General features: G+C 43.5%; 1 protein-coding gene across 2 annotated transcripts in view; it reads right to left on the reverse strand.

The window, feature by feature from the left end:
• FAM131A (family with sequence similarity 131 member A) overlaps window positions 1-16,245 on the reverse strand; it is a 110,925-nt gene that overhangs the window by 15,996 nt on the left and 78,684 nt on the right. Inside the window, exons 2-3 of one of the 2 annotated variants that reach the window (XM_073589226.1) lie at window positions 9,258-9,382; window positions 4,767-4,847 (exon numbers count right to left, since the gene is read on the reverse strand). In XM_073589226.1, coding sequence (XP_073445327.1) covers window positions 4,767-4,847; window positions 9,258-9,382 — 206 coding nt within the window. The remainder of the gene's footprint in view (window positions 1-4,766; window positions 4,848-9,257; window positions 9,383-16,245) is intronic. The other variant, XM_073589227.1, reaches the window with a different exon arrangement.

Genomic DNA, 16,245 nt, shown 5'->3' on the forward strand with positions numbered 1-16,245 from the left:
TCCGTCAGGCCACTCTGCCATAAAGACCCGACTGTTGGAGGACTGCAGTGATAGTTGACTTTGTGGAACTTTCTCCCATTTCCCTACTGCATCTGTGGAGCTCAGCCACAATGAAGTAGGGGTTCTTCTTTACCTCTCTCACCAAGGCTCATCTCCCACGATTGCTCAGTTTGGCTAGACAGCCAATTCTAGGAAGACTTCTGGTGGTCCCAAACTTCTTCCATTTAAGGATTATGGAGGCCACTGTGCTCTTAGGAACATTGAGTACAGCAGAAATTCTTTTGTAACCTTGGCCAGATCTGTGCCTTGCCACAATTCTGTCTCTGAGCTCCTTGGCCAGTTCCTTAGAACTCATGATTCTCATTTGGTCTGACATGCACTGTGAGCTGTGAGGTCTTATATAGACAGGGGTGTGCCTTTACAAATCAAGTCCTTTCAGTTTAATTAAACACAGCTGGACTACAATGAAGGAGTAGAACCATCTCAAGGAGGATCGCAAGGAAATGGAAAGCAAGTGACTTAAATATGAGTGTCTGAGCAAAGGGTCTGAATACTTGTGACCATGTGATATTTCAGTTTTTCTTATTTAATACATTTGCAAAAATTTCTACATTTCTGCTTTTTTCAGTCAAGATGGGGTGCAGAGAGAACATGAATGAGGAAAAAAATGAACTTTTTTGAATTTACCAAATGGCTGCAATGAAACAAAGAGTGAAAAGTTTTAAGGAGTCTGAATACTTTGCATACCCACTGTAGAGATTTTTAGGTCTGGGCAAGGAAACCCGGGGCTGGTTATTGTGTTCCGTACTCATACCATGAATGTTGGAAGTGTGTGAATCAAGTCTTACAAGGAAAGAAGGTAGAGGGGAACAGAGAGAGCCATCATAATGAGGAGCAAGAGCTCTGAAAAATTTGTAACATTTGGACAAGGACAAATAGACACCCGACAATAGCAAAATGGCAGAAATTGTTTATGAAGACTGCTCAAGTTATATCACTTTGCACTTAAAAAAAAATAAATAAAAAAAATGTGCAAAGGTGTACTGTATTTTTTGGACTATAAAATGCATTTTTTACTCCAAAAATGTGGAGAAAAATGGGGGGGGTGCATCTTATAGTACGGATGTACTGGCTCTGGCTGTTGTGGTATCTCCACGCCCAGAGAGGTGAATATTCATTTCTCTTAAGTAGCGGCACACGTGACTGTCCGGCAGCATGTACTACATACAGACTTTGGCTTTGTATTTCTGCAGACGGCACAGGGGTGTATGGTCTTGGAACATTCAGGTTGGAGAGGGCTGCTAAAGGGTTTTTCCATAATTCTCACTGGATTCTCTTATCAGGTGACAGAGGTGCATCCCAGTCTGATGTTTCCTTAGTTAAGTCTCTTAGTATGGCTTTTGTTACGGTTCTGCAGCACAGGACTAGGGTAGGGGGGGAAACTGACCCTGCACTGTGAGTAGGCTGATGCCCTACGATGGAGTGGGCGACCCATTTCTTGTGAATAGACCCACCGACGATCCTAGGCTAATCTCAAGCGAAGATCTATAGATAGGGGGAAGGGGGTCCCTGAAAGATGGTGTCTCTGCAGCGTTGGATGTTGATCTCCATGAGTTCATTCATCCTCATTTTTCACAGTCTTCTACTAGGCATTGCTCATACTGGCCAGTTTCCTACTCCACACTGATGAGGGGCAATACCCCGAAACAGCTGTCTGTGGATGGATACCATGTTTTGGCATAGGTGGTTTCCTTCATTGGAGACTGCCCTTCCCGTGGTTGTTCCTTCCCGGGGAAAGAACTGGCTAGTCATTGCTTGCGTTGAGAAACATGTGATGGTGTCTCCGCGGCTTGTGTTTTGCATATTTTTGCAACAGGATAATGACCCAAAACACCCAAGAATGGCTAAGAGAAAAACATTGGACTATTTTGAAGTGGCCTTCTATGAGCCCTGACCTACATCCTAATGAGCATCTATGGAAAGAGCTGAAACATGCCATCTGGAAAAGGCAACTTTCAAACACGAGACAACTGGAGCAGTTTGCTCTTGAGGAGTGGGCCAAAATACCTGTCGAGCGGTGCAGAAGTTTCACTGACAGTTACATTAATCGTTTGATTGCAGTGATTGCCTCAAAAGGTTGTGCAACAAAATATTAAGTTAAGGGTACCATCATTTCTGTACAGACCTATTTCATGAGTTTTATTTTATTTTTTTAAATTCTGTGGAAGCATGGTTGCAAAGCAATGTCTGACTTTCATTTGCTCATTTTCATAGATTTTTTATTTATTATTACTTTTGTCAGATTCAAGCAATTTATGTGACCATTTTGGGTTTTTCTGTCATTAAACCAGGGGTACCAACAATTTTGACCACGTATGAATATCCATCAGACAGGTGCATCCGTCAGACAGGTACATCCATATGACAGTTATATCCATCAGACAGGTACATCCATCAGACAGCTGCATCCATCAGACAGTTATATCCATCAGATAGTTATATCCATCAGACATGTACATCCATCAGACAGCTGCATCCATCAAGACAGATATATCTATCAGACAGGTGCATCCATCAGACAGATATATCCATCAGAGAGGTGCATCCATCAGACAGGTACATCCATCAGACAGGTACATCCATCAGACAGGTATATCCATCAGACAGGTACATCCATCAGACAGGTACATCCATCAGACAGTTATATCCATCAGACAGATATATCCATCAGACAGGTACATCCATCAGACAGGTGCATCCATCAAGACAGATATAACTATCAGACAGGTGCATCCATCAGATATATCCATCAGACAGGTGCATCCATCAGAGAGGTGCATCCATCAGACAGGTACATCCATCAGACAGGTATATCTATCAGACAGATATATCCATCAGACATTTATATCCATCAGAGAGGTGCATCCATCAGACAGGTATATCCATCAGACAGGTATATCCATCAGACAGGTGCATCCATCAAACAGGTACATCCATCAAACAGGTACATCCATCAGACAGGTATATCTATGAGACAGATATGTCCATCAGACAGGTATATCCATCAGAGAGGTGCATCCATCAGACAGGTATATCCATCAGACAGGTGCATCCATCAAACAGGTACATCCATCAGACAGGTGCATCCATCAGACAGGTATATCCATCAGACAGGTGCATCCATCAGAAAGGTATATTCATCAGACAGGTATTTATATTAGACAGGTATACATACTCATACTGTTTTTTATATATTCGTATTGCATGCTCAGTAACACTTCCACACAGCACACCGGCAAGAAGATTGACTTTACCCATTGACTATTGCTGTATTTACATACAATGAACAATCCTTGTTGAGTCCTCTTAGTTATTAATGGTGTTTTTACCTCTACTGTTCATCTGAAAAGCTTTGTGTTTTTTGTTGGTAGTTTGTTAAGAGTGAATTATTTATTTATTGTAAGAAAATATAAGCCATATTATCAAAACCTCCAAACAAATAGTGTGTAATTCCCACCTTAAGCCAACAAAACAGGTGTGACCCCTTAAGTCATGGACTTCTCTTGGTGGTACACCTTCAATTGTTTGTCAATTTCATAAAACTTTTACGGAATGATGTTTGCCATTGTAGTTGTAGGGGTTTACTTGGTCCGCAACAATATTTAGGTGGATAGATGTAACGTCCACATAAATGCTACGAACCCAAATTGTCAAGCATAAGAATGTCCAGACTGTCTATGGCAGATGTCCTTTGCATAGTTCTTGCTGTCACCATCTCTTGCCCAGGTACACAAAGTACTTGGACCCGGATAAACACATGATGGCCAGGTCACCTTTTTCCATTGCTCCAGTCCAGTTTTGATATCCACCTGCCCATTCTAAGTGTTTTTTTTTGTGGTGGAGAGGAGTCAGTAAGGGCACTTACACATCTCAAGGTCTACGTATCCCCATAAGCCGTGAACTGTAGTGCACTGTGTGTCCTGAACCTATCATAGCCAGCAATACCTTTTTTTGGCAATTTGCGCTACAGCAGCTTTTTGTTGAGTAGACCAAGACTGGTAGCCTATGGTTCTTACAGGTATAAATCACCTTGAGCGCCCATGACCCGTCATTGTTTCTCCATTTGCACTTTCTGAACTACTTTTGGTCAGTAGCAACCACAAGACCTGCTGTTTTAGAGATGATCTGTCCTGTTTGTTTGGGTCTCGTCAATGTTGGATGATCCTTGCCCATCATCCTACTTCCATCACGTCAACGTCAAGATCTCACTGCTCGTTTCCTGCCAAACATATCCCAACCCTTGACTGCTGCCAGTGTCACTTGTCAGTGATTTTAATGATTTGGCAGATTGTTGTATATAGGTACCTATTTATTACTTAGGTAAACGCAGATGAATAAATAAATGTAATTAGGTGGAAGAACACATTATATACAGACAATTGCATTGTTTTAATCATTGCCCTGAAATCCTGAATGTCTCCATTACAAGACTAGTCCATTTACTAGATAACAATGCAGAATTTACTAAAGCTTCACTACAATTAAATCTAATGGACATGTAATATAATAAGAAAATGCAAATATCCCTCATGAATTCAGTTTATAACATATAAGAGCACCGTAAAGCATTTACCTACATCACTTCTAAAAGAAAAGAGGCATCATAGAAACTAATCTCTGTCCTGGGATGGAGAGGGAAGACAAAAACAATGGCACAGACAGAAGAACGCACGTCAAATACGGATTATGGAGCCCAGTGCACATACCACTACCCCAGAATTGCCCAAACTTTTGGCTGTTCCTTCGCTCTGCTGCAGATCTTCCCAACTCAACACACAGGCGTTGCTCTGTTAGGGAGAGAGAGGAATGCGTATAGTGCTCTGCAATGCAATGTGCCAGGGAGACAATTCATGCGATGCAAAAAAAAAAGGGGGAGCACAACATGCGCTGCACTTTCCATCACATACAGTCTCAGAACAGGTGGCGCTTACTCCAATCTCCCCCTCCTGCCACCTACTCATTGAGCGCCAACATCAACAAGGTGAATTTCTATGGAAACCTCAGCATGGAGAGAATCTCCCAGGATACAAAGAACACGTCAGTTGGGGGGAGAGACAAATAAGGGGGAGATCAAGCAAAGAGAGGAGGAGGAGATTGAGAGAGCAGATAAATGTTCCCTTGTCCCAAATCAACAGGTGCGTCGCACCACAAATCATATTCTTTACTAAAAAGTAGGCAACAAGCAACGATAAACAGCGCCCATGGGCGACCAGCCCCCGTCACTTCATGGACCCCACAAAGCACGCTAGAAGGCCGTCACCCGCAGGACAGGTGGCAGATGTGCCAGTTATTCTTCCATTCAGAGCTTGCAGTTAATTTGGAAATGGACATCACATTTTCTTTATTGCCTGATGAGCCTTATGGCAGCAGGACACAAGGCCGCGCACCACTGTCCATCATAGAGATGCATCGGAATCTCTTATCATGGAACTACTACTCCCAGTATGCTCTGTCTGTAAACACATGCCCAAACAGAGGGAAATTTAGGTTTGAACAAACTCCAGTTTTATCTGGCTAATGTCATAGAGGCGTAGCAGCGAAACATCATATCTGACTTGGACCAATGTTAGTCTATGGGGCTGTGCACGTCAGATATTTTGCCTCGGCCTGAGGGAAAAAAAACCCGCTGCATGTCAGAGTTTGATCTGATATTCCGATCCCACTCAGACATGCAAGTCAAAAAGTTAGTGGAAAACATCAGACTGCACTCTGATGACATCTGAGTGTAGTACGATTTTCATGGATGACAGAATGGAGAAGATAGAAGAAAATTTTTTTCCCCATCTTCTCCTCATTCGACAGAATCGGAGCACACTCTGATCAAAGCCTGCTTATCTGCACCGGCCCTGTGCCTCATTCCACACAACTTATGCTGCTGGTAACTACTAAGGAGATTAGATACTTAGAGCTTTTGCAGTATTTGACACTACAGCAGCATTAGGATAAACTTTGATTGCTTCCTTTACTCTTAGTTGTCATTTCAGAATTGCCTTATGTAGTGTTCCCTCCCTGTCCTATCTGGAAATGAAATAGTTAAAGCAAAATACTAATGAGGATTAACATGGCTAATAACAACTGTAAGGACAAGGCCAAACGGAGTGGTAGAGCCGTAGCCGGAGTGCAGCCTTTTTCCTAAGGTATCTCCATGGGCGGACATACCACCGGTTCAACCGGTGTGACTGCACCGGGGCCAGAGGACCCAGGGGCCCCTGCAGGGCAGCTAATATTGAGGGCAATTTGGCCTGTTTCTCCAGGCCCGAGGCTCCGGGGGGTCCCTGGCCAGATTGCTCTCATGTGTGGCGGGCACGGAGCGATCCCAGCAGCTCCGCTGCCTACAAGAGAAAATAGCAGGAGCGGAGCTGCAGGGATCCGTCCCGCTTCCTGCCCGGAGCCGGCGCTTCCTGTCTCTGACACAGACAGCAGCGCCGCTGGATGACGTTGCTTGGTGACATCATCATTCAGCAGCCGGTGTGCCAGAGAAAGGAAGTAGCAGGCGACGGCGATGCTGCGGCTGCAGACAGGTGAAAGGTGCTGTGTGTGTGTGTGTGTTTTTTTGCATGTACGTGTGTTGTGTGTGTAGAGATGAGTGGTGGTGGTGTGTGGGTGTGCGTGCATGCGTAGCGCTGTGGAGTAATGTGCAGAGAGGTGAATGGTGCTGTGTGTAGGTGGAGGAGAAGGCCATGATGGGGGTGATTTAGAAGGCAATGATGGGGGTGATGGGGAGAAGGCAATGAAGGGAGGTGATGGGGAGAAGGCAATAATGGGGTTGATGGGTAGAAGGCAATGATGGGGTTGATGCAGAGAAGGCAATAATGAGGGTGGTGGGGGAGGAGGAAATGATGGAGGTGGTGGAATGGGCAATGATGGGGTGGCAGGGGAGAAAGCAATGATTGTGGTGGGGGAGAAGGCAATGATGGAAGTGGTGAAGAGGGCAATGATGGGGTGGGAGGGAGGACAATAATGGGATGCGGGTGGAGGAGGACAATGAGGGGTGTGGGTGATTGGGAAGGGATGAAGCGGGACTTATAATGGATTTAGGAACAGGGGGAGGTGGAGGAAGACATTATCGCTTATTATGTCTAACACAGTCCCTTAGTATATAGTGTACTCACTTATTATGTCTAACACAGTCCCTTAGTATATAGTGTACGAACTTAATGTCTAACACAGTCCCTTAGTATATAGCGTACGCACTTATTATGTATAACACAGTCCCTTAGTATATAGTGTACGCACTAATTCTGTATAACACAGTCCCTTAGTATATAGTGTACGCACTAATTCTGTATAACACAGTCCCTTAGTATATAGCGAACGTACTTATTATGTATAACACAGTCCCTTAGCATATATTGTACTCATTAATTCTGTATAACACCATCCTTAGTTACATGGTTTCTTTTATCATGTATAACACCGTCCCTTATTACATACCATCCACTCTAGTTATATATGGTACCATCCCTTATTATATAGCTTCCTCTGCTGTTATGTACTGTGCTTTCTCTTACATAGTGTATTCGTGTTAATTTTGTTGTTCACAGCACCCTCTTCTATCTGATGGAGCAGCCGGTGACCAGACTACCAGTCCATCAGCTCCTCAATTAGAAAGTAAGCTTTCCCATGCTCCATCAGCCATCATTGCATTATACAGCTAACAAGACAGGACGGTATGTAATAAAAAACAGGGCTCTATATAATCCAATATGTAAGGGACGGTACTGTACATAACAAGAGAGAGCACTGTATAAGGGACAGCAATATACATTATATACATATGTAGCTTTGTCACCATAAAAGGAAGGGGGCCCAGACACATTTCTTGCACAGGGGCCCCAAGCGGTCAGTGTTCGCCCCTGGGTATCTCATGTCCCCAGGAGCATTTCCTGAAGCAAGGTCTTTTTCTACACTGTTTTGCAGCTTTTGACTTCACAGTGTCAAGTATGTAGTGGATGCCATGAGGAAGATGCTTCATGTAACTGACTTGGTACTTCTTTATTTTCAAGGCGAGGTTTAAAACCAAGAAAAAAAAGCTCAAGAAAACTCGTCAGAAAACACAGCCATAGAATAGGAAGAGCATTCACAGAGCATTTGAGGCTGTTTTGGGGACAATGTTTAAGTGGATCTGTTTAAAAAACAAAACAAAAAAAACTGTGTGCGTACCTAACACTTCTTCACGTGAAAGAAACCTACTGAAAGTAGAAAATATTGCAGGCAAAACCCCTCTGACACATGCATGCTGAACCCCAGAATTATAATGCATGGCAACCAAGGAAAAGCTGCACCCGCCCCTGCGCAATCCTGCAAATCCATGCAAATTTCTATTCCAGTTCCATTTCACAGATGCGCCTACCTTTTGGGGTTCAAGAAAACAATAGGTTATTGACCCAATAATGTTTGTAGCAGGCATCTTAGAATTTCTACTTAGGTCACCAGTTTCCTGAGGAATGATTCACATATTGCCCAATCTAACTAGATTTGGCTAGAAATAGATTTTTGGAATTAACTAATCATCGATATATTGTCTCATCTAAGATATTTATGTAATAAAAAGCATTTCACAAAGTTAAGGGGCAGGGAGAACGTGTGCTCTATAGTTTTGTGTTTGCTTCCTGTTGGTGCCGATGACGGTACTTACTGCCAGGCAATTATGAATAAATCTGGCTCCTGAAATGAGCTCATAGCTCCTGATGTGGCCATAATTTTATCCACCTCTGTTGCGATCCTTCTTCTACCCAACCAGATCTCTAGCCTCAGCGCTCTACAGCCGCATGAATATACGTCAAGCCCAATTATACTGAGCACATTAGCAGCTATTGCGCCTGTCGAGTGCTTGTCATAGCCATTACGAACCTACGTAGACAGGAACCAAATGATCATGTTTGACTGTCATAAAGTAAGTAGGCCTTCACATGATAACAGCGGCTGACGGTAACGCTATTTGTAGGCCCCTATCGAGATCATGATGCTAATAAGCCGCGTTAAACATGTCACTGCTGCTACCAAGCATTACAGCATTAGCAGTGATAACATGAATCATGGAGGTGACATTGTCACTTGGAACATGGCAGTAACCCCTACATGACTTAAACATGCTTGCTCATGCAGAAAAGTGCTGGGATTACAGGTGCAGAAATTGTCAGCGCAGTAACAGTGTGCAGAGGGCATGTGTCACAGCAAGGCAAACCATGTGTCACCTCTAGGAACTCCTGGCTCTCCGATGGGACTTGTAGCTTAAACCTTCGCACAAGGTACGGTCTTTTCTGACGATAAAAAGCAGTACTGCACCTCCCCTCACGCCACTCCACTTGCAGAGCCTCCACTGGATGGGAACACGCAGGAATTAGTGAGGACAAGCACATATAACAACAACCATGGGCCAGGGAGAAGCTCCCCAACCACAGATCCTGGTGCTGGTGGTACTGGCATGCGGTGTTGTGTGCAGATGACGCTCAGATTGCGGATGGCAGGTACACTATTGACAGGTAGCAAAGCAGGGTCTTTTTCAGAAGACAGAGAGAGATAGATTTGATAGAACAGGTAGAATGGTTAAAGGATATACAGGCACCGATAGTGTCAGACATGTATGCAGTTTATTCTAGCTTACGAAGAAGAAAAAGTCATCAACTCGCTGTTCCTTGGGAATGATCATAAGTCCAGTGGAGTGATGCACGTGAATCTCCAAGTCGGTTCTTGGGTAGTCAGACAGATGGAACAAAGTTAACATAGGTCGAAAATAAGTCACTGGAAACATGTCCTGCGCAGTTCAAATCTGGCCGGGTTCTTATTCATAGCCAACCATGATTAAGGACCCTGATAGGTTCAAAACGTGCAGAACATGTTTCCAGTAACTGCGGCTTCCAACCTATGTCTTTAATGAAGCTGTAATAAAAACAGAGTTATTATAAGGTTTTTTTCCTGTGAGTTCTGGATCACATTTGTCCTCCTCTGTCCGACTAACTTATGTAGCTAGTGAGCCTGGCCAAATATACAGTGAGAGACCGGTGACTGAGCTGCCTCCTCGTCTCTGATGCCTCTGTTACTGAACTCTTCAGTGGGGTCACAGTGATTATTGGGATTTGTTGCATATCCTTTATCTAAAAGGGAATTTGACAAGACGCAACTTTAGAAAAATGTGATTAATATGAAAAGAAGACAAAGAAATTAAATTGCAGATGCACAAAGGTAAAAGGATTTTCCCATCTTCCAAGATCCTATCTCAATATGTAGTAGGTGTAATAATAATATTAGCAAATACCTCCAATTAGAAATGTAGTATAGTTCTGATTCGCTTTGTCGCTTACCTCATGTGTAGGACATTGCAGTAGCTTAGTTATCCATGGTTATGACTAGAGTTGAGCGACTTTAGTCGGATCGGGTTTCATGAAACAAAATTTGAGTTGGATGAAACTGGTCCGACTAGGGCAAAAAAAAGTCGGAGTTTCGTCCGAAACCCGACCCCAATGCAAGTCAGTGGGAAATAAAAGTCGGCATTGAGTGGATGAATGTCATCCGCTCAATGCCGACTTTTATTTCCCATTGACTTGCACTGGGGTCGGGTTTCGGACGAAACTCCGACTTTTTTTTGCCCTAGTCGGACTAGTTTCATCTGAAACAAATTTTGTTTCATGAAACCCGATCCGACTAAAGTCGCTCAACTCTAGTTATGACCACTAGTAACTAACTGTCACTATTGAGTGGTCGTAACCATGGTTACCTAATCTATTGCATTGGCCTGCACATGAGGTAAGTGACATAGCTAATCAGGAGAACTATACTACAGGGTGGGCCATTTATATGGATACACCTAAATAAAATGGGAATGGCTGGTGATATCAACTTCCTGTTTGTGACACATTAGTATATGGGAGGGGGAAAACTTTTCAAGATGGGTGGGGACCATGGCGGCCATTTTGAAGTCGGCCATTTTGGATCCAACTTTATTTTTTCCAATGAGGAGAGGGTCATGTAACACATCAAATGTGTTGAGAATTTCACAAGAAAAACAATGGTGTGCTTGGTTTTAATGTAACTTTATTTTTTCATGAGTTATTTACAAGTTTCTCTTTGTTTACAGCCATTGGCATGTCTCAGAGGTTAACACGTGAGGAGCGGATAGAAATTGTGTTGATGTCTGGTGAACGCAGTACCCAGGTCATTGCAGCAGATTTCAATGCAAGACACCTTATGCAAGAAAACTGTCACCATTCCCATTTTATTTAGGTGTATCCATATAAATGGCCCACCCTGTACATTTCTAATTGGAGGTATTTGCTAATATTATTATTACACCTACTACATATTGGGATAGGATCTTGGAGATGGGAATACTCCTTTAATTCAATATAAACTCTTGGAAGCAACTGTAAAGTGCAATTGAGTACCATTAGTCAACAGCGTAAGATGTGCTTGTAATATCAACTACTTTAAGAACCGCAAAACTTATAACCATAACACAAAGAGAGTAATGGGGCAATCAGTACCGCCTCTTATCTGTTGAAGGAGAAAAAAATAAGAACTAATGCAAAAGAAAATCAACTAAACTAAATCCCTTCAATTTTCTCTAAAATGAGGTCTACAAAGACTCTTCCTGGCTGTACACATGAGAACTATCTTCAGAATTTTTTTTTGCTGTTATTTTCTTTAAATACTTGAAACTAAGCCAAGGAACACGCCAATAAATCATTTTCTGAACAGTAAAATGCTATTTTTTTGGCCACAGTGTCTACTTCTAATAGAAATGTGCTAACATGACAATATTTGATGTCTGCTGACGAGATAAGACGGCAATGAACAAATACTCAACGCTGCAATGTCCTACGCAAAGTCGACACCAAAACTACTGACGACGGCGCGTGCACGACGAAGTAAAAGGGGTTGTAAGAATAAAAGGGGAAAACCTATAAATGCATATAAAGGGTGCAAAACAAAACAGTGTCCTTTACTAAATGACCCCGTCCCGCAATCTCTAGGGGTCAAGCAATGGACAGCTGCACAACTACACCGAAAAACCTCCATCCATTTCTCCATTTATTTGCTACACTGCATTATTTTCTGTTATAAAGTAGATTTTTTGTTTCCAGGCTCCGGTTCCTTGAAGCTCACTTTCACATCACTCCAATTAAAAACAAAATACATATTTCCCCAGGTACGTCTTCAGTTTTGAGCTTTTCTAATTACTGCAAAATAAACACCTTTTCAGATTTAGAGGAAGGTTTGGAGAAAATGAGCGCATGTTTTACGCTTTTTCTAATTTTTATCAGATTTTTATTTTTCTCTATGATGTCGTTAGGTCTTTTCAGGGGAAATTGTAAGCTTGGATTTCATGTCAAGGGCTGCACTAGTATGTCCCTAAACCTTTCACAAAACATGTCTATGTCTCGCACAATGAGGCATAAATGCCCGCCTTACACTACGGCACGGCGGGCGATAACTATAACAGCTGCTGCAGAACCACACCACTTAGAAACAGTCACCATGACGTGGTTTCCATAGAAGCAGTTCCAGGAGCATAACTGTTGTGAGTTCATTCTCTGGTTCACCAGTTGTGAGTTCCCCTCCTGGACTCCCTCTGGTGGTGATGGGAGGTGGTGCGGCTGGATTGATCGGTGGAGATCTGCCACCTGAGAATGAGGATGACGATTGGATCTCAGGATTCTCAAATTGGATTTAAGACAGCCGACGCTCTATTCAGTTGCTGGTGATTCCTTCTGGCTTGTCAGCTCTTAGTTTTCAGCTCTGTTCCAGTCATCTAAAGCTAAGTTTTTCTGCTAATGTTCACACTTGATTTTGTTGGTCTATTCAGTTTTTTGTGTGGTCTGCCAGCCCCGGCTGGGGGCTGAGCTGAATTTCCACTCTTATTTATCAGTATTTTGCCAATTGGCTTTTTTTCCCTTACTAGTTTGGTCTCTTTTTGCTCTGTCTCAGAATATTTCAGAGTGCTGATATAGTGGGAGAAGTCTAGTGACTTCAGGGTTAATTTTGCTATCAGAGGTGTTGGACATTATTTTTGTAGGGTTTTTTGCAGGTTGCAGACAGTGTCTTCCCTTTCCTTTCCTGTCTAGTTAGTTTGGGCCCCATCATTTGCTCAGCCTATTTTCCTGCCTGTGTTTGTGCCTTCATCTTGTTTCACCGTCAATACATGTGTGGGGGCTATCTATTCCTTTGGGGTCTGCTCTGGGGCAGTTAGTTTTCCCTTTTCTTGCTTTAGGCTTATGTAGTCCTCCGGCCGTGACGAGGCATCTAGGTTCATCGTAGGCATGCTCCACGACTACTGCTAGTTGTGTGGTAAGATCAGGGATCTGCAATCTGCATAGTTACCAACCACTCTGGTTTTCTGTGGCTTACCTTGTTTTGCTTTTTTCTCCTCGGTGACCCATTCATAACACATAACTAATTGATCTACAATCTAAGTTACCATTGTTTACCGCGACTGAAAAACCTTTATAGATGCCATTCAATGATATTCCGCAATTGTTTTAAAGCGGATTTGTCAGCTCAATAAGTCACCCCTTACATAGGGCAGCACGTCCAACTGACAGATCTGCTTAAACAGCCTGAAAATATACAGCTGAGAAATGAGTTAGCTTTTAATTATCATCATGAAATAATATCACTTTTCATATTTTATACCCATTTGAACACCTAGGACAAATAAGTCTAACCTCACTAAGCATGGCCTCTTGCATTCGTATCCAGGTTTAGAAAACAAAAATGAACTTTTTATTCTATTATTTAAGTCACGGTTCCCCAACTCCAGTCCTCAAGGCCCACCAACAGATCATGTTTTCAGGATTTCCTTTGTATTGCTCAGGTGATAATTGCTTCACCTGTGCAATACAAAGGAAATCCTGAAAACATGACCTGTTGATGGGCCTTGAGGACTAGAGTTGGGGAACCCTGATTTAAGTTAATCTGCCTGTAGGAGCAAGCCGTCTATATGGGCATATATGTCATAGGAAGCTGAATAAAATGATATCTTGATATTTACAATCCGATGTATTATTATAGTGAAATCCACATTTTTCTTATAAGTAAATGAGCTGTTCTGGACTATGGGCCAGACACAGATCTGCGCGAGAATCTGCCTTCAGAGATTTTTTTTACATGATGGGGAGTTACCACTGTGGTACGTGTATGTAACACTGAACAATAGAACTGAACTTTATCTCCTTACAAACACATTCTTTGCAGCTCTCTGAGCTTTGCTGTATTACAACAATATTCCAACCCTGTCTGCCTGTGATATGGAAGTGGAGAGGAACCTGTAGATGTGTCAGTTAGGCTGGCGTCACACTAGAGAGGAATACGGACGAGTGAGAGGCGAAAAAAAAACGCATTGCACACGGACCAATGATTCTCTATGGGGTAGCTCCCATCAGCCGTATTTTTCTCTCGCATTTTCTCCGGTCCATGCCAATCACAGCATGCTGCGATTGTCAGCGTATTACGACCGTAGTACGCCAAAGCAAGTCTATGGATGCGCAAAAAAATCGCATTACACACGGACCACCCGTGTGACTTGCGAGAAATACGCAAGACTTTTCCTGGTCACAGGAAATGGGCCAATCTATCATCAGGAAGCTTAGACATGCAAATTAGCTCAAAAAGCGCTCCAGACATACAGGAAGCATGCCTCCACGGAGTACAGCATCATGGCACCCTACCAGAATCTGAATGTGGAGCTGCTAATTGTTCTTGTGCATGATCGCCCAGAATTATGGGACCAACGGGATGCACATTATGCCGACCGGGCAAGAAAGGAGGCTGCATGGAGGCGCATATGTCGCAAAATGTTCCCTGATTTTGGTGATCGGCCACGTGAGGAGCAGCAGCACATAAGTACGTGCACATAAATTATGTATGTCAAATTACCTGCCATCCCAAAAAAATTTAACAAGTAGGCCCCCCCACATCCTGTGCTTCTGATATTGGGCTCTTGTGGCTGTAAATTATTTTTGGACCCACTGTTTGACCCTGAGAGAATGTTACCCTGTCCCCAAGCTCCTCATAATGCCTAGCAAAAACAGTTTAAAGAGTTGCTAATTGCCACGAGCTACTATGACCCTGTGCATCTGGTCTGGTTGCACCAATGCTATATGCCACCCTGGGTAGAACTCACACCCTAGTAGGCCACATGACTTTGAAACTAGCTCAAAAACTTGTTTTCAGCAAATTGTAAGTTTTCATTCTTTTATGTCATATTGCAGTCAAAGATGTGATAAGACGCTGGTGTAGCATCCGTGACCAGTATCGCCGTGAGCGCCAGCAGCGGGCAAGAAGTGGTTCAGGGGCCCACACAAAGCGGAAATATGTTTATTTCGACTGCCTCTCGTTCCTCGCTCCAATTATGGATCTCAGACCGTAAGTATAACAAAAACACCACATGACACAAATGCTTTATTGGTGCCCGATCAAAAATTTCCTTTTTCTACATTTTATATTTAATCACAGAACTCAGTCTAACATCACTGAAAGGGAGACAGGGTCTGAATCAGAGGCCATCCTTGATCCTGTAGGTGGAAGGGTTGAGGTGTCTGGCCCATCTTGTGACCTTCCAAGGAGCCAGGCCCAAGTCACTTCTCCAGCTCGACCTGATCCTGCCCTAGAACCTGGGCCGCCACAAGAAACACCACCACCAGGAACAGAGCCACAACAAGGACCGTCAGCTGCATCACCACCTGACATCCAGGATGAACAGGGCAACAGCAGCAGCCCAACTGTTCGGCTAGAGGGCTCCCCCCAGCCTGCTGTGCCATCCAGGCGATGGCGCCATATCCCTGCCACTAATACTACGACCAATGTGGATACAGGGGACCAAAATTCTCGTAACAGATTTGCCACTGATGATGGGGAGGAGGAGAACTCACGCAGCCTTGCCCATTATCTTCGCTCCCTTCCCCGTGAGGTGCGGCTACGTGTGCGAGGATCCATTCAGATACTAATTGACGCAAGCACACCCCCCAATACCCCTTATGAGCTGTTTGAGTTTCTGGAGAGGTGGCAACATGTCACCCAGGAATCTCATGCGTCTTAACCCACACCCCCAGGTGCTTGCTCAATCAGGGTCTGAGGATCCTCCTACACGTGGGCCTACACGTCACACCCTTCCCCCCCTACCCAACATTGGCAACATCATTCCCAAATGTCAGGGTATAACCCAGCACACCAATATGGCCACTTGTT

Source organism: Dendrobates tinctorius, unplaced genomic scaffold (assembly GCF_039654945.1).
Source record: "Dendrobates tinctorius isolate UK_male_01 unplaced genomic scaffold, ASM3965494v1 ptg000107l, whole genome shotgun sequence".
Taxonomy (NCBI): domain Eukaryota; kingdom Metazoa; phylum Chordata; class Amphibia; order Anura; family Dendrobatidae; genus Dendrobates; species Dendrobates tinctorius.